The 18,070-nt window shown below is 46.2% G+C and overlaps 1 protein-coding gene and 1 long non-coding RNA gene across 6 annotated transcripts in view; one reads left to right on the top strand and one right to left on the bottom strand.

The window, feature by feature from the left end:
• The window catches only part of FLI1 (Fli-1 proto-oncogene, ETS transcription factor), an 89,374-nt gene extending 72,003 nt beyond the window's left edge, over positions 1-17,371 (bottom strand). Inside the window, exons 1-2 of one of the 5 annotated variants that reach the window (XM_056322832.1) lie at positions 17,016-17,371; positions 14,881-14,989 (exon numbers count right to left, since the gene is read on the bottom strand). In XM_056322832.1, the coding sequence (XP_056178807.1) occupies positions 14,881-14,946 (66 nt within the window). In that variant the 5' untranslated portion in view covers positions 14,947-14,989; positions 17,016-17,371. Of the gene's footprint in view, positions 1-3,726; positions 4,258-14,880; positions 14,990-17,015 lie in introns of those variants that run through there. The other 4 variants (XM_056322833.1, XM_056322835.1, XM_056322834.1 and 1 more) reach the window with 4 other exon arrangements.
• On the top strand, positions 1,580-7,117 carry LOC130141713 (uncharacterized). Its single transcript, XR_008819141.1, has 3 exons — positions 1,580-3,095; positions 4,338-4,540; positions 4,947-7,117. It is a non-coding gene; the product is annotated as an uncharacterized LOC130141713 (long non-coding RNA).
• Positions 17,372-18,070: the final 699 nt, after the last annotated feature.

The following is an 18,070-nucleotide window of genomic DNA, read 5'->3' as shown; positions in this document are numbered from 1 at the left end:
TACTTTAATTATTGTCCACATGTAAAGTGGAACTGAAACAATTAAACCAGTTTGAAACCACACAATTTGTTATTGTGAGGAAGTCCATGCATGGGCATCTTGCTGAGATTAGATGTACCGTTTTTGATTTAATTTGAGGCAATAAAATCCAAACCCCCTAAACACAATGTAAATTAAGTCAAAGCGGGATGTTAGCCCAAAGAAGATGTGATTTGAAGTATCTGGAGGCATACAATAAAAATGTTATTGACTGCTTAAAATTAGTGCTAACACCAGCTGTCCTGAGTTTCACTGGCTCCCAATCATCTTCTGCAAGCCTTGTTCACAGCATATGAACCAAATATGGAAATGAACTAATAAAGATTTGCTGCATCTCTTTTTCCATAAAAGACCTCAGAGCATTGCTCTAGAGGTCACTTCTCAAGCTAGCCAGTCCATGTTCTGTGTCAGGTATTAAGCAGATTATTTGAAGAATGCAGCAAAAGTTGCCTCCTGCCTCCTCAGTCAGTGACGTAATCCTCCTTGAGATAAATAATTATTTGTGAAGAAATGAAAACGCATTCTGGACATGTGCATTGGCTAAGCAATATTTTATGTGATGTAAGTCAGTGCATGATGAGGAAAGATGACTTACAGTCCCAAGCTGATCCCACAATACATGGTTATATTCATGGAATTCCCTGAGTTTGGGGTTAAAAAGCTCTGAAAACAACTTCACTTGACACTTGTGCACAGTGTCCACTTTGTGGACACAAATGTAGCCCAGGATCATCCTGACCACATGTTTTCTGCCCATGCTGTTTCCCCAGGCGAACCCTTAGGACAGCTCAGGGCTACAGTGGACTTACTCCTTTACTGCAAAGTTACCCTGCAGTTGAGCAGGTTTGCAGTTAAGTTATTCCACAGAGGCAAAACCAGCCATCAGAGAGGCTGTTATTAAACTGTTTCTGAATGGCACAAAAAGATTAAGGGGAAAGTACCAAATACTGGAGATTGCAGAATGAAGCAAGAGATTTTTAGAGTAGACTAGACTCAGAATCCTTTTGCATCTGCCAAGCGTGCAGTTTAAAGGTTTTGGCTCAATTAAAACAATTAGTCCATGGAATAGTTTTGCGTAGACTTGAAAAGAAGAGTCACTTCTTCTTGTTTAAATTGCTCAAGAAAGCAATCACCTGGAATGCATAGCCCTCTGCCATATCTCTCCTGTGCTGCATAGCATTTATCTTCTACACAGGCAGGTATATTTCTGAGTTTATGGAGGGAAGCACTTCTTAACCATGCCAGTACACAGATTTCATCTGGTACTTGCTCACTGTGTTCTTGCTTTAGGTAATGGAAGAGCCTTTTTCTCTGTTTTTCTTGCTCTCTAGTCACTTATGTTCATCTTTCTGCTATGTTATTTCCCCACACAGCTTTAGATAAATCAATGCGTATACCCTACAGGAGAGCAGACCTAAGGGTACGATTGTTTTTAAATTGCTTTCCTCTGGATACAGTACGGGTTTGCTTTACTATGTTTTAGAATTTAGAAAACCTACCCTGAAGCACAGGTTATATATAGAGCTCAGCACATTAAAAACATGTAAGCATCTCAAGCCACATCCTCTCCCATTGCCCTTCACCTGAGACAAGCTGCGCAAAGTGGCCTAACCCCTTCCTTTTAGTGGTGAGCTGCAGCAAATCTGTCTGGTTTGTCAGGTTTGATATTCCTTGGGAAGCCACTCTTTTTCTCCCTGCTAAGAAATTGGCAAGAAGTCTCAGATAATCCTGAGTACACTACAGGAGCAGTGATCTAAATGCATGGTACAGAAAAGGTGTAAATTACACAAGGTGGCAAGCAGGACATGGGGACCTGCAGCAGCTTGCTGATGATCCTGGAACTGCTCAGTAAATGAACCCAGGAGGAGACTGGTGTATCTGGATCCCATCTCTCTTAGCTCAAACAGCTAAAAAATTATTTCTGGATTGCAGGTAAAGCAGGACAATATGAGAAAAGGCTGCAGAGCAGTTGGCGGGCAGATCCAGGAGCCAGGGCAGTGACCTGGGATGTGGCTGAGTTCCTCCTTTCGCCACAGCCTCCCCAACATGACTGTAAGCCTCCCTGCCAAGTTGTCGCAGTTCCTCATCTCCAAACTGGGGGCAGTGGGGTAGCAATAATACCTTGCAACACGGGGTGAGTAGGGAGAGGAGGAGCTCCCAGTAGGCACCATGAGCTACGTGGGCCATGGGAATACTTCAGCACCTTTCAGAGGATGGTGCAGGGAGGCTCGTGGCCTGAGCAGAAAAGCAAGTCCATGTGTGCACCACTGCAAATGTACAGATGGGAAATTTCTGCACTTTCACTGCACAGTATTTAGGGCTCTACAAATCAAAGAAGGTTGTGGTGCACTAAACTTATCCTGAATGAGGCCCAGGTTACTTTTACTACAGATCTGAGGAGGTGGTAGGGGAAACATGTCTTATTCCTGCCATATCTCCCAAATTTTGTGCTTTCAACACTCCTGCTTTCTCTCTTCCTTTCTGACATTCACCCTTTCTTTCCCTCATTCTTTCTTCTTTCCATTTACTCTTCCTGCCCATCTCCTTCCCTCCCCCTTCTTTTAAGACCCTTCCAAACAGTGCACTTGTCACAAGCTGCAATCTAAGGGAGAAAGTTTCAGTTCCTGCCAGTTTGCAGCATCTTTCTCCCTGGGTCAGCAAAAAATAAAAAAAAAATAAAAAAAAAAAATTTTAAAAGAGACAACTTTTAAGAAGAGATCAACACCCCACCCAGGCGATAGGCATCTTTCGAAATCCTCCAACCCAAACACACCCACAGAGCCTCTCCCTTCAAGGCTCTTCTGTTCAGGCTGCTTCTGTACTATAGAGCTCCCTCAAGAAGAGCCCGTAAGAACTGCACAAGGGTCCCCCAAAGCCGGAAAGCCAACCTTCTGCTGTCTAAGATTTGAGAAACTGTGCGAGTCACCTCAAGGGGCTTGGAAGAGGCTTGGTTTATCTTTGCAGAGGCCGAAGGACCGGCCGCTCGGATGAGGGGAGGGAGGGGGAGCCGCTCTCCAAGTTCCAGCAGCGTCCTCCGTTGCTCAAGGCCACCAGAGGTTGGTTATGTTCGTGGTTTTTTACCACACTCTTTGCTTCCCCTTCCCCATGACTCGCCCCAAGCGAGGGTGATGTTTCTCCTCCAAACCGCCCTGTCCCTCGCTGGTCGTGTCGTCCCGTCCCGTCCCCCCCCCCACAAAAAAAAAAAACCAACCCCCAAAAAAAAGAAACAAACTGCCGGAGGAAACGCGCGGGCGACCACCAGAACGGGCAGCGCATTTCAAGCGGGGCCAGGCGAGGAAAGCAGAGCCGGGGGCGCACATCTGGGGCCAGCCCGGAGCCCCTCCGGCCGCCACCGCCTCCCAGCCGCGCTCGCCGCCGGCCCGGGCCCCCTCGCTCCCCGCGGCGCCTCGCAGCCCCGGGCGGCGCGGAGCCCCGCGGGCAGGAGCTGTCACCGCCTTTCGCCAGGTCCCCGCGGACCCTGCTCGGCCCCTCCGCGGGGGCAGCCCGGCGGCTGGCCCCGCACCGCCCCGCCGAAGCCGGCTGCAGAGCCCCCCGCGCGGCGGGGAGGCGGAGGGGAGAGCCCCGGCCGCTGCGGGGCGGGGGGACGGAGCCCGACCCCGGCCCCGCGCCCCTGCCCAGCGCCCCCGCCCCGCCGGAGGGGTCCCCCAGCCCCTCTGCCCCCCTTACCTTAATAGTGCCGTCCATCTAGAATAACTTCCAGCCGGTACCAGCAATATTCCACACATTGACCCGGTTTAGCCTGCAACCGAAGCCTCCTGAAGTTTTTTATCCTTCTATTTTCGCTGCTCTCCCTGCCCTGCCAGCGGGTTTGCTTTTCGCTCTGTATCCCCTCTCCTCCTCTCTCCCTCTCCCTCCCTCCCTCTCTCTCTGTCTCTCTCTTTTTTTAACTTTGGTTGTTGCAGCAGAGCGAAAAAGACAGTTAACCGGATGAAACGTTTTTTTCTGCTAATTTTGGGAAGTGAAGTCACTCGAGGAGGAAACTTTCGTCTCTCCACTGGTCCTGCCTTCTTGATGAAAATATATATATTTTACATACAGGATATTTGCTCCATTTAGATAAGAAGGGGCAGAACAATAGCTACCTCTGTCAGCTCGTTTGTCGCTAGGGCAGCCAGTCCAACGCAGACCTTGCCTTGCACCCCAGACCGTATTAGCGAGCGCCGTGTGTCATCCCACAGTTTAGTTTAACGTGTTTTTTGCATTTTTTTTTATTTTTTTTTTTTTTGGCTGGAGCAGCTCTTTAGCCTGACTCACTGAATTTCCGTCTCTTCCCACAGATTTTTTTATTAATGCGTTTTCCAGTCACAGGCAAAAAAATTAAGGAGAGAAAACCGTAAATACAATTCGGTCGCGGCAGGCAGAGAGAGAAAATAAAAAGTCTGGCGATTAAAACGTACTTAGAACATACTTCGGCCCCTCTCCTTCACGCCTCTCAGCACGGAGCGTGAGACGAGGGTCCAGTCCCTGCCAGAAATGAGCGGTAAGTGCAATAATGCAAGACAGACGAACGACTCCAGCAATTAAACACAGGCTGGAAATGGGGCTGCAGGGAAGCGGAGGCTCTTTTCCACTTTCACCCTTCTCTCCCGGTCCTCTCGAGGGTTGGGATATCGGGCTCTGAAGCAAAGCTACTGAGATGGATGGAAGTCCATCCATTTCACCCCAGGGGCTGGGAGTACTTTCCCCAGCCTCCTCTCACAGTGAGAGTTTCTCGCTAAGCTGTTAAAACCCCACTTAGGGGGGGAAAAAAGCCCAGCCCACTTTATAAGCTAAAAGTGACAAAAATTTACAATAATTGTCAGATCAGCTGCATTTTCCATTCCTGGATGCCGTGTCGGAATGGGCACTGCAAAACCCCAACCACCAGCCTTCAAATCTCATTTTAGACCTGCCGAGCCCCTGACGTGCAATCTCTTTCATTCAAACGGGAGCGATCACCAGAAAAAAAGCGACGCGCTTTCCTTTTTCCGGGAAAAGCTGAAACCCTCCAAAGAACCCGAGGAAAGGAGACAATACCCGCCTGTACAGCTCACCCGCTTCCCCCCACACACACCCCTTGCAAAAATAACAAGCGGCTAACAGCGGAACACATCATGCAACGCTTTGGGCGTCCTTTTATGCCCCACTTCTGCAAACGGCTGCAGACCGAGGAAAAGAGCGGAGGGTGGAATAAAAAAGGAGGGTGAAGCCAAGAAAGAATAGTGTCAAGGCAGGAGGACACCCCTGCACGTCAGATCTCTCGATGGAGAGGATTACCTTGTCCAGTGCCAGTTGTGTCCAGTCTTTTTGTTTCCCCCTGTCTTTAGTCCAACCACGGGGGGGGGGGGGGGGGGGGGGGATATCAAAATTATATCCAAAGTTATTCTGCACCCGCCCCTTCCAAAAGGGAAATGCAATAATGCCACTAGTGTTTCTACTCGGCTGCGGCAGAGATGCCTTATTAATACTTTATTTCTCCAAGACCAGAGCTGGCAGGAGAGAGCTGTAGATCCCCCCTTGCCCCTCCCTCCCCTCCCTCCCCCTCCTCTGAAATTAGCCTCATCAATTCAGCTACAATTTTTTAGTTCAGATGCAGACACGGGACTGAACGTGACCAGACCTGGAGGTTTTGGCTTGCTGCTTGCCAGCGATTGAGGCCGTCTGCAGCCAGGAGGTGAAAGGGGGGGAGCAGAGGGGACAGCCCCACCGCCTTCCCTCTCCCCACACCCCCGTCCTCCCCCTGTCTGCTTTACAATCCAGGGGTCTGCGCCGGGGTCCCCGGAGAGCAGCACATCTGGATGCTGCTAGCGGGGTCAGGTCCCCCCTTGCCTAGGGCCACAAGAACTGGAGTTCAATTAAAAGAAATCACGGTTAACCCTTTGCTTTCCTCATTACTCTTTCTTTTCCCCTGCCCTCTGTTCCCCCACCCACCCCCCGCAAATACTCTCTTTGCCACTCCCGCTTCAGCGTTACCACATGGCAGGCTGCAGCAACCAGAAAAGCAAGAGGTTAAAGGGAAGAGTGAAATGCATCCTTTCAAAACCCAAATGGTTTCCTCTCTAGACAACACTCTCTACCAGCCCCGAAAAACAACGGGGGTGGGGGTGAGAGAGAGGACAGGCTGAGGATCTTAACCGCGAAAGGAAGGGGAAAAAAATACCCTGGAAGGAGCCTCTGTCATCCACGGACCTCACAGAGCAGCTTGGTTTTGGGCTGCGTGACCGACAGGTCTTGGACGGGCTGGCGGTGGGGGAGAGCCGGGGAGCTGAGAGCGGCAGAGAGAAACCACCTGAAAACGTGCCCAGTTTGTGGGAGAGGAGCCCAGCATTCGCAGAACACCCTTTCCCCAGCGCCGGGCTGGAGAGACAAACAAGTCCGGCACTCGCGGGGAGTCCCCAGTGCTCCCAAAGGCTGGAAGATGTCAGGCAGACCCCCCTCCATCCCACCTGGAGATATTTTAGGAACCCAGCTTTGCATTTTATTGCCAGACGGGCACCGTGACCCGCAGGGGTTTATTTTGCATGTCTGAGGATGACTGGAAATGAAGCCTGGTAGGGTCACTTGCTAGATCGGCTCCATCCATCAGGGATGTTCCGTGCTTTACCTTTTGTGTTTGGTCTAAAATAAGACTTGCGAAAAGCTCGAGAGATAAGGTATTGAGTGAGGTTGTTAAACATTGTAACAGACAAGCCGAACAATCTCGTTTTCCTCCCAAATAATGCAACAATAGAACCTTTACTTCATCTTTTCTCTCCCCCCGCTCCCCCCCCCTCCCCCCCCCAAAAAGGAAAAAAACCCAACCCAAACCACCCTTGAATTATCTCAAACTTTTTGAAAAAAGCTGGAATATTCATAACCTCCGCACGCCAAGCTCTGAATCATCCTAGGTGATTGTTCAGTGACTTTGGGTATTTAACTGTTTGAGAAGAAGGGAGCACAGACAGGCGGGGGAAAGCAAAGCCATCGCCGGGCAGGCTGCTGATCAATGTGCGCAACTTTTAATTTGATGCTCGACTTTTGGATGCATATGTATATACAGTAAAGGAATTATGATCTGTTTAATGTGGTTACCACCAGACATCTGGAAAATCATTTGATCTTGGCAACCACGGAAGATTTCAAATGCTTACATTGGGACAGGCTGGTAGAAATCAGTTACTCCTCAATTATTATTATTTATTTCACTCTGCTTATGAATGAAATGAAATTCTCGACCCAAGTTTTTAATTAGTTCAATACTGGTCTCTAGCGCTTGGCATATCCCCACCTCCTCTTTTCGTCCTTATAATAGGGTTACACCGAGTGCAGCCTCACACAGGGAGGGTGAAAACGTCGGGTTTGTCGTGATCCGATTGGAATTAATGAGGGCACGCTGGGGGAAATTTGGCCCATAACTATTTCACGTTCAGAATCAAAGGAATTAACCATTCGGTGTAGTTCAATGCCAGTCCTTGGCGGGACTACATAACCTCAGAGATACGGATTTTCTGTCTGTAATTCACTCGGGATTAGTGGTCACCGCTTCATAATTAAAACCGTCTAGTTATTCTATAGGAATAAACCTAATTAAAACCTTCCCGGGCCTCAGTTGCAGGTTAGAAATATTATCTTCGGCGAATGGGAAAGGGGGTTGGCTTATTTCACCCTCTCTTACCCGAACAGCATCAGCTGAGCTCTCGTTAACCACAGCCTGGGACTGTGGCTTTGAGCTAAGGCGGTAAATAGGGGAGGGGAGCCCCAGAAACCAGCAGCTACGCCCGGACTTTGTCGCTAGAAAGCGGCTCATTTCCCACTAGCTGTAACAAAGCATCCTTTTTTTTTTTTTTTTTAAACTAGCTTTCTCTATGCACATATTTACACACCTTGTGCCAGGTATATTGTGTGCAGTCATTATATATGTGCACAACTTCCTATGTATTCTATCCTCTATGAAGATATTTACAATATTTACCACCATTCTTTGCCTGGAGCCGTGTGTGCAGAAGGCCATGGTCTATTCTGTTCTAGTCTTTACTACAGGGAAAATCTCCACCAACTTCAGTGAACTTTTAAAATTTCCGGGTCTGAGTTTCCTCTGGCACCGACTCCGTTGCAGAATGAAAAACGCAACGTGTTTTGTTTATTTTCTAAACCCCCATTCTTACAAGCAAAAAGCCCAAACTACAGCCCTGGGATTTGATCCCCAGAAACGAATCCCAATTCTAAACTAAAGTAACTGGGCAAACCTCTGCTTTTCAGCTCCAGAAATAAAAAGTAGTCAGTAGAGTTTGCCAGCCCCAGGACTGAAGGATCGGGTCCCTCCTACCTCCTACCTCTACCTGCCATGGTCTACAGGAATAGCCCATGGGATCTGGGAACTTGAAGCCGGAAAGTTATTCACTGCTAATCGGTACGAAGTAAAATACAGTGTCTTAAAAGTGGTGTGGAGAAGATGCAGTAGCTTTGAAGCTGCATCGCAATTAGGCGAAGAGTGGGGTAAGCAGTGTCCTGGCTAGTTTTATTTGAGCTCCATGTCCCAATAAAACAGCCCCCGCCCTCCCTTCCTCCCCCATCCCGCAATTATTGAAAAGCTAAGGCACAAAAAAACAAAAATACTGAAGGCCAAAAGAACAGACTGCAGTGCACTAGCTCCAAACGTCTGGCCCCTCGCTTGAGGCCATAATTAATTTGAGATTTATTTTTATTGGAGAACCCAGTCTCGTCTGACCTTAGCCAAACAAGACTTCAGCTAGACCCTTGATGCGCTTGAATGGAACAGAATATTTCTCTCTAACTTCTCTTCAGGCGTCCGTGCCTGCTTTGAATTTGTTCCTCAGACTTCATATATTTGGAGATTTGCAGGAAAGATTTAAAGCATTTTTCCCCCTTAGCATTCACTTTCTTTTTCTTCCCTTTTTGCTCCCCATTCCCTCCACACCTCCCCTCTTCCTAAACACAAAGCTGGGAGAGCATAGGAAAGGCTGGAATACAAAATTCCCTGCACACAACATGTTGGCGGGGGGCGTTTTTTTCTGTAAATTGTGAAAGAATGGAGCCATTAGAAGGTCGCAGAGTTTGGGAAGGGGACTGGTTGCTCGAATGCTGCTGTCTAAAGGCGGGAGTCACTGTAAAAGTTTGTCCCTTGTGCCCAAGAGCCTGGTTTATTTTAGAAAGCTCCATCATGCTACATTTCCAGGAGAGAAACAACATTTCTCCCACCTTCTTAACCTAAATTCAAAGCGTGTCTTGAAGGTAAAACGGGGAACAAACAATGCCAGTCCTTCCCCAAGCAGCCCTGGGGTTAAGCACGGGAAAAAAATGTCAGGCAGGATTCTCTGGACAGCGGGAAATGGAAAGGGATTTTTCTATTTAAAATAGAGAGGTAGGTGCAAACGAGTACTAAATCTTGAAGCACCAAGTTGTCATAAGACATTCATCAACGACTTGCCAAAGTGCAACAATTTATCAGTGTTTCTACCTCAAGAAATGACCCCCCTTCCAAAAAAAACAAACAAAAAAACCCCCCAAGAACGACTCGGTATATACGTAGATTAATCACGAAGTGTGAGAATGACGTAAGGAGTTCACAGCAGCTTCTGCTCACTCTACCCCAGCCGACAAAGCTACTGCAACTCCCACCTTCTCTGGAGGTGCCTGGTCTCGTCCTCCCGAGCCCAAGTGGGAGGAATCGAAATTCTACGGGACGCCAGGAATTGGGGCTGGGGGTGGGGGGTGGGAAGAGAAAAAAAGGGGGAAGAAAAAAAAAAAAAGAAGAGGCAGAAACGGATAACGCACTAGAGGATGCTCTCAGGAGCAACACTAGCTGTTCCTAAGAGCGCGGTGCAGGTTTCCATCCGCTCCACATTTCGAGCATCCTTGAGCACCTGTGGGGTGACCCGTGCGCAGGTCCCGCTGCAGCGCCTTCCCCTCGTTGATTCACCGGGCAGTATCTCTACCGCCAGATACATGTTGAGGAAAAAAAAAAAATCACGGGATATTCTGTCCTTGCAACCTGTCCCCGAGCAGCCTCTGGCTGCTACTGTTGAGCGGGAAAGATGCCGTGCCAGGGTTTGTCAGGAGCCTTCGCATCGCTCGCTCCAAAGAAAATCTCGCTGTTTTGTCCTTAATAAAAAAAATACTAAAAATTAACCTCCCCTTCTCTATTTAGGGCTTCTGTAAACCTTCTAGGCAGAGTGAAAGCAAGAACAAACCAAATATTGTTTCCAGCTACCCAGACTATTTGCCTCCATGAATATGCTCCTTTGTGCGGTACCACAAACGCTATGCCTGCGTGAAACCCGCTCCTGCAGCGCCCAGCCCCGCGCCCGCGGGTGGCAGGTCCGTCGCGCCCCTGCGGAGCGCTGGGCTGCAGGCCCTTTTCCGCCCCAGGTCGCCAAGGGGAGCCCGCAGTCGCCTGGTGGGTGTCCCCCCAAGCCCTCCGGGGGGTCGGGTCGGGGGGGGCGAGCCCGCTGCCCTCCTCCGAGAGCGCCGGGTGTGCGCGGGTGCCAAGGCACCCCAGCCCTTGCCGGAGCTGTTTTTGGGGAACCCCCTCACATACCCCCACCTCGGGGGACGGCTTTAAGCATCACCCTGCTGCGCGGCAGAGGAAAGGGGGAGAGCAGGGGTGATGCCGGGATGCCCGCTCCCGTGTGCGGGGGAGCATCACCGCCCGCTCCTTCGGCTTCTCCTCCTCCTGCACAGGCCAAGAGGCTTCACCCTCAAGTCGTGCCTCAAGCTGGCGGGGCTGGTACCTGGAAAGGGGGCTCCAGGAGAAGGGGGCGGGGGTTCACCCCGGCCCCGGGATGCTCTGCAGAGCCCCGAGAGCTCCAGGCGCTGCCCGGGGGGGGGGGCAGGAGCTGTGTTTACAAGCTGAGGAACCGAAAGCAGAAGCAATGACTTTGTGCGGAGGGGAGCGATTGGAGATCAGTTGCCAAAGGGCCTAAGAAAAGCGCGGGTGAATAACACACCCTCAAAATTATTCTTGTACCGCCTTTACACACATATTAAACCGCAAACTGGCAGTACAGAAGGGAAGCAAAGGCTGCCGTGGCTGGGAGTAGCTTGTGGCAATGGTAATAATTAAAAATCCAGTATTCAGAGGTCATGTTGCTTTGCTTATAGCCCTAATTCTTTCCATATCCCTACAGTCAGGTCTTCAGTGCTGTCTTTTAAAATTTAATTTCCCAATTATATTACATGTTTCATTCTCTAAAGTCAAATACTCATGTTTAGATGAGATTAGCACCCTCTGATATACTGTAAATTATTAAGTACTTGCAGATCAGTAAGTCCCATAACGGTATGATGAATAGAAATACTTTATCAGTTATGTAGAATAAACCAGTAAACATAAAAATGATCTTTTACATTTATGATTTCCTACCCCTCTATCGCATTAAGGCCCATAAAAGAAGCACGTATGAGAGAGAAGATGGGGCAGTCCTTTTGTGAGGTTATACAGGATCTTTCAACAGTGCTTTAGATACAGAACCATGGGTCCTATGTGGTTGTGATGCAAATCAAGGTTACAACACCGAGAAGCTGAACTTCACCAGTATGACTCAACATAAACTACCCTTGTTAAAACATTTTAAAAATTAAATCCTCCTCTTCCTCCTCCGGCTACCTAGCTCCACCCCTCCCTTTTGCATTTTGAAAGCCACGACAAGAAAAACAGTGTGGCCTGAAGGTGGTCATAGGCTATTTTGTACCCCAGGGATATGGCAGCGAATTTGTTCCTCCTGGGAGCTCCTGTGGAACGCCCTGCTAGTGACCCTCTCTTTGTTACAACATCTTAGAGACAAGGCATTTTTCTGTACAAGCACTTAATAAACATAGAGTTTATATACATGGTGCATTTGTTGAAGAGGATTTATAGAAGACATTGATCTCAGTCTTGCTTTTTCTGCTGTGTAATGCAGGTAGTGTACACATCACCAGCTGAAATCCCACAAAAGTAATAAATAAAATACTTCCCTCTCCCACAAGATGAGCAAATAAGTTTTTCTGGAGAAGGAATGACATGAAAGAAAATAATTTTTTAAAAAAGAAAAAAGATCTGGGAAGAGAGGAACTGGTACTCAGCCTCCTGCTTTTCAAACTTCTTGCTCACCACAGCTTGGGAAGTCCTCAGAGATCAGCATGGGGAAGCAGGAAAGAGAAGGCAAGTGCTGTCTAAATCTGAACAGCACCTTGTCCTTACACAGCACTTCCATCCATGTTTTAAAGATGAAGAAATAGAGGAACAGAGAGTTGAAGTGTCTTGCTCAGGAACATTGAGCCCACTCTGTCAGGGCTTGGATCTGTACCCACGTTTCCCGACTATCTGTCTGTATCATCAGCCAATCCCACCTCTTCTATAAATAAGCTGGTTACCATCAGACTCCCTGTTGGCTCTGGATGCATTCAAGTCAGTAGAAACTGTCATCAAACTCAGAGGGACCAGAGGTTGTCCTCACCTATGTGTTTAAGCTTCTAATTCTCTTGAATTTAACCATGTTCCTACTTACATGAACAGCCCCACTGGTCTGAATGACATACTCAGGAACTGTTTTGCACTACTGGTACCAGTAAGCCCAACTTAAAACTTCTAAGAATCAATGGGAGATATTTCCTTTGTCTTCAGAAGACTTTGGATCAGTCTTAAGAGACTTCTGTCAAAATCCCATTGAGTTTTTTTCAGCACAGGAACAAGTCATTTCCCCAATGACATTGGTGTGAATGAAGCTTTACAGACAAAGTATCAATGACAAGGTCCTTGCCCAAAATAACAGCAGCTGACGGTGAAGGGTTGTAATAAAAGGCAGAGTTCAGCATCACACAGCTCTCTTATCCCTCTGCCACTGAAGCACTGGATGCAAGTCCAGCCTGAGGAGTTCTTTCTGGTAGATAAAACACATACTTATGCAAAGAGAACTTTGTCCAAGCACTTTGCCTGCAGGATTGTACTTAATGAGAAGACTATCCCAACACTGTTATGGACAGACTCACTCAATCCTGCTGGAATTATTTAGGCCTCGATCTTGGTTCCACTTAATTCAAAAGGAATTTTACTACTAACTGGAACGGCAGCTGGATCTAGCCTCACAACAAAAGGCAATGATACCATAATATAGGATGTCAAAGGGCCTTCATCTCTTCATTGTAAACAGAACACATCTCAGATCATTTCCCACATACAGGAACTCCAAAGAGAAATGAACACTAAAGCTAGGCACAGGCTGTGTAACATGTTTCTTTACTTGAACTTTGAATTTGCTTTCATGAGACTTGAATTTCATTTGTTTTCCACTGAGCTTCTATCCTTCCAGAATCTGGTCCAAAGCTATATGAATTTAATAAGCAACATTAAACCATTAACATTTCCTGAGATGCCGAGGTAGGAGTGTGGTTTTAGGGGTTATCAACTGAATGTGGAATCTTGACCATTCCTGGTCAGATTTGCTCTAGAAACCTGGTCCAGAGAGTGACACAAGTTCACCCAATCAGGGAATACAAGTAATGCCACATGATCTGGGATTCATCCCACCAAGTCTGCATTTTAAATACTAATATTCCTAACAAACTATCTGCAAAATGAGCCATAGCCTAGAGATTATATAAAGAAATAATTCTGTGAATCATTTCTAATAATGTGTACATACATGAAAATCACAATTGGTGCATGGATCATTGACTACGAGGAAAGGAGAAAAAAAAAGATACTAAATTCCTGTAATAAATTATTCATTACAAATTATCCACCCAGCTCTAGTTAACACCCTTCTGTGTTTCTTCAGCTTGGGAGAGAAGAGGCTTGTGTTTTAGATTTTCCCTAAGTGCTGTTGCATGCAGGGTTTGCCTTAAACGTGTAACCCAGATGTCCCAGGCTTGGTTTATTTACATTCTTGGGAACTGTTGCGGAAAAAAAACTATATGATGTCAAATATAATATAGCACTCAATTGAGCTATAAAGGGGCAAGGCTGTGCCAACCCTTCTTTGGTATTTGTTTTAATCTTATGAAAAAGAGAGGCAGAAGTGGCCCATCAAAATACATTCTAAGATCCACTTTTTTTACTAAAAACAGAGATACACAAACAACTATTTAGAGTGCGAGATCTGGTAGTATCTGGCATTAGCCCTTATCAGTAAAACCAGCTGAAGTCATATTGCCTGCTAAATTGTATGGAAACATTGCTCAAGAAAAACCATAAGTAACACTGTGAAAGAAATCCCAGTATTATATAGCGTTGCCTGGTGTGACAATCCAATTCTTCAGTAACTGAAAGGTATGTTTTGGTTTAACTCATCAAATATTTTTTCCCCTCTAAATCCATTCTGAAATGTACCTTCCAAAAAACTATAACCTCACATATCATCTTGCACATTGAATTCAGTAGTTGGCACAACAGAGAAGTAGTGGGATATTAAATGAAATTTAGCTCTGGTTCAAGACTAAATGGTATCTAGGAAATCAGAAAATTAGAAGCCAATTTAAGAAACCACTATGATATAACGTTGGTAGCACACCACCACTATCATATTGGTTTCAGAACAACAAACCACTACTATAACATAATTCAGGACACCCTCACTGTAATTCTGGTTATAGTATAGCTCATCAAACCAAACATCAATGCATTATAAAAGACAAGACCACTTTAAGATACAGTTGGTCCCTGATGATGCAACTTTTGACTGAACCCTGCATATTTCCAGAATGGTAACTGTGATACTTGGAGACCCTAACACTCTCCCACTGGAGGTAGAGGGATTTTATTTTTTTTTTTTTTTTCCTGCTAAATTCAGTGAGAATGGAAATGAGATTTTAAACTAACACAAATGACTATGAATTTTGGAGGATTGTAATTTTAGACATTACCTGTTTAAAGATGCTGTCATGTCTTACCTTGACGTAAGACGAAGTGTCTGGTACAGTCTGAAACATCCTTACTTGTTTAGTAGATATATTTAAAGGTCCTAAAATTGATCTGAAATTAAAAAAAATCATATATATGTACATAGAAAAGTAAAGAAACAAAGCATTGTTTAAAAAGTAAGATTAGCAATAAAATTCAAAGAGAAGTGATCAAGCATTTAGGTGTACTTTTCCAAGGACCCGGAAGGACGCCCACCACAGTAACTAAAAGTCAAGTAATAGGCAGGTTTTCATAAAGCAGGGGTTTATTTCCATGCTTTAATAAGAGTTTGGTTCTGCTTTCGGATTCTGCCCCTCTCCTCAGGAAACGAGCCTTCTTCACTTTTGACCAGAGCAGAGGGAAATGTTTGACATTTGATTAACTGAATTTCTTAGCCAACAATTAAAAGCCAGCTGAAATACTCATGTTTTCATGTCGAGACTAGTTAACCCTATTGACTTGTATCCAAGGGTTTCACTTGGCTAAATGAAGGGCAGTTGCCTTTTGTGACTCATTGAAACCATTCCGAGCCATTAACCTGCCGGCCTCTATTGATTTAAAGAACCTTTCTCACCAATAATAATTAAACAATAAATTAAAAAAAAAATAGCGAACGGAAGTATCATTCCAAATAGCAATAAACCCCCCCGGGTTGTCAATCTCAGCCCTTCTTTTTCGGATAGTGCCGTTACTCAGTCAAACTTAGCTATGCTTTATCTCAGGCGTGCATCAATGCAGTACATCTGTTTTTCTGTACTTCTAAGACTTGATGATCTCCTGATGAACAGGTTTTTTTGCCTCCCCCCCCCCCCCCCCGCCCCCGCCCCCCCGCAAGTCATCACTACAGAGATGCAGAGATTAACAACGATCGTGAAAAATGTAATGGTGTGTGGGAAAATAAATCTGCAGTCACTAAAATACCGACAACTGTTTTTTGCCCCCCGCTCTTCTCGGGATCTTTAGTCCCCTTGGCAAGCGCCAGAAAGCGATTAGCTTAGTGTAATTAGTGCATCGTTAAGAAGTACGACCCCCCGCCCCCCCTACCTCTCCGTTAGCATGCAGCTCCTAAGTGCTGTTATCCTGACGGTCCCATTTTCCTGGGGGTCCCATTTTAGTGGGGTAGGAAAAGTTAGAAATTTACCCAGAATTTACTATAGAAAATTTATGCTAAGAATTAGAAATATGCATAAAGAGTTGTGCGCAAGTGGTCAGTGCTCTTGGGTCGGGTGCTTTTTTGCAAGCCCTTCAGGAAAAGCTGTGGGGTCCTAACTTTGCAGCTAGTTCAGTTTGTCCAGCTGTAACACAAGCCAGACGCCGCCGGTTAATCGCGATATATCCTTCGTTTGGTTAATGAAGAAGCCCTGGGCGCGCTGGAGCTGCCTGCTCCCTCACCCCGGGAGCTGCCAGCCCTCCGCCGCGCTCAGCGCCCTTCCTCGCCCCCAGCAACGCCGAGCAGCCGGGGGGACACCTCCGTGCCCCCAAACCAGCGCCACGGACTTGCTTCAAAACATCTGCTGATTTAAAAAAAAAACACCCACACAAACAACCCAAAAAAACCCTACAGCCCAATAACTCTGGAAAATAAAAGTTCGCTATCTGCACGTACCACCCCCCCACCCCTTTTATTGATTTTTAAAGCATTTATTACTCGGCCAGCTGGCACAGAAGGGCAACTGATTATAAAATCGACAATGTGTTTCTGATAAGTACAATTCTTTTTTCTGTCGTCCTCCCTCCTAACACATTCCAGTTTCTTTTGCTTCTGAACTTGCAACGGGGGGGTGGGGGTAGACAGAGTTGAGGGACAATTTTGCTTAGCCAGTAAATTTTCTAGGGTCAAGGATTCACATATCAGTTTCCCCTGCTCCCCTCTTTACCCCTGATTAGCACTCCCCCCCCCCCCCCCCCCCTTATAATTACACATGTTCATATAAATAAATACATCTGCGTATTTGGAGCTAGTCTTACCAAGTCTGCTGTGGATTATTTATCCATCGTATTGCCCTGCCAGCATCAGTCGCTATATAAAAGGGCCTCTTAAAACTACTTTTAGATTCGCCTCTTGCTTATTCTTATTACTATTATTTAAATGACTCACCTTTTATACCCTTTCCCCTCAACCAGTGGCAGACCAGTGTGTAAAGATCCAGGTTGAGACCAAAAATAAAACTCCCCACCAGTTCTGGATTACTACCCTGCCGCTGCAGTTTTGCAAAGAGGAGAGATTAAACTTGTTAGATCCAAAGCAGCGCTGAAGTTAAAATTCCCAGCCCATCCAGACAGGCTGCATCAACCAGGCATTTCCTCAGGGGGCTTCTGTAATGCTCGCAGCTCCAGGACGTGCTTTCCTTTCCCTCTCTTCTGTGCCCTCTACTTTTCATTTGATTTCCGTTTTCCCCCTTATCAATATTTCAGCTGTTCCCTCAGATTAATCATAGCTATGTGACATCTTCGCCCAATGAGCCTGCCTGGCGCTATTCGCAACTTTATAGAAAAAAAAAAAAAAAAAAAAGGAAGGGAAAAAAAAAGAAAAATTCACAACTTTCTTAAAAAAATATTACTGAGGAGTCAAGCCCAAAAGAGACGCTGAGTGGAGCTCAAGTGCTACTTTAAATCCCCTTTTTTTAAATAAGGAAGTTTCAAATATCCGTTTTTAAATCATTGTTCCTTACTTTGAGCTTTTTTTCCTGACTCTTACCTTGAAAATAGTTAACCCATTTCCCCCTGAAGTAGAACTGAAAATATGACAGATGGTGCTGCAGATGCACATGGCTGGAAAAGCAAGATGAAATTGTCTCGAAACTATTCTCTCTATTGGATCAAGAATTCAGCATTTCCCTCTGCAAGCCGAAACCTCCAGATCCTTTTAGCTATTTAATAATACTCTATGAAATAGCAACGCATTTAGGGAGGGAAAGGAAACACATCTTCAATTCAGGGGTGGATTTTCCCCCAACGGGGTCGTGTTTCTGGTGCATATTGTCATCTCAGAAGGGTTCGCAGATAATATTTTGCACTAACCTGGGGAAGGAACTTCCAGGGGTTTTAGTACGACATCAATTTTAAATGTAACCCTCAGAAGGGTTACCAAAACTATTTGGAAAATGTCCTTCCACGCTCTATTCTCTTTCTCTCCTTCCCGCTTTGCCCCAA

The sequence above is a fragment of the Falco biarmicus genome, chromosome 20, assembly GCF_023638135.1.
Source record: "Falco biarmicus isolate bFalBia1 chromosome 20, bFalBia1.pri, whole genome shotgun sequence".
NCBI lineage: Eukaryota > Metazoa > Chordata > Aves > Falconiformes > Falconidae > Falco > Falco biarmicus.
This window is presented reverse-complemented; position numbering and strand designations above follow the sequence as displayed.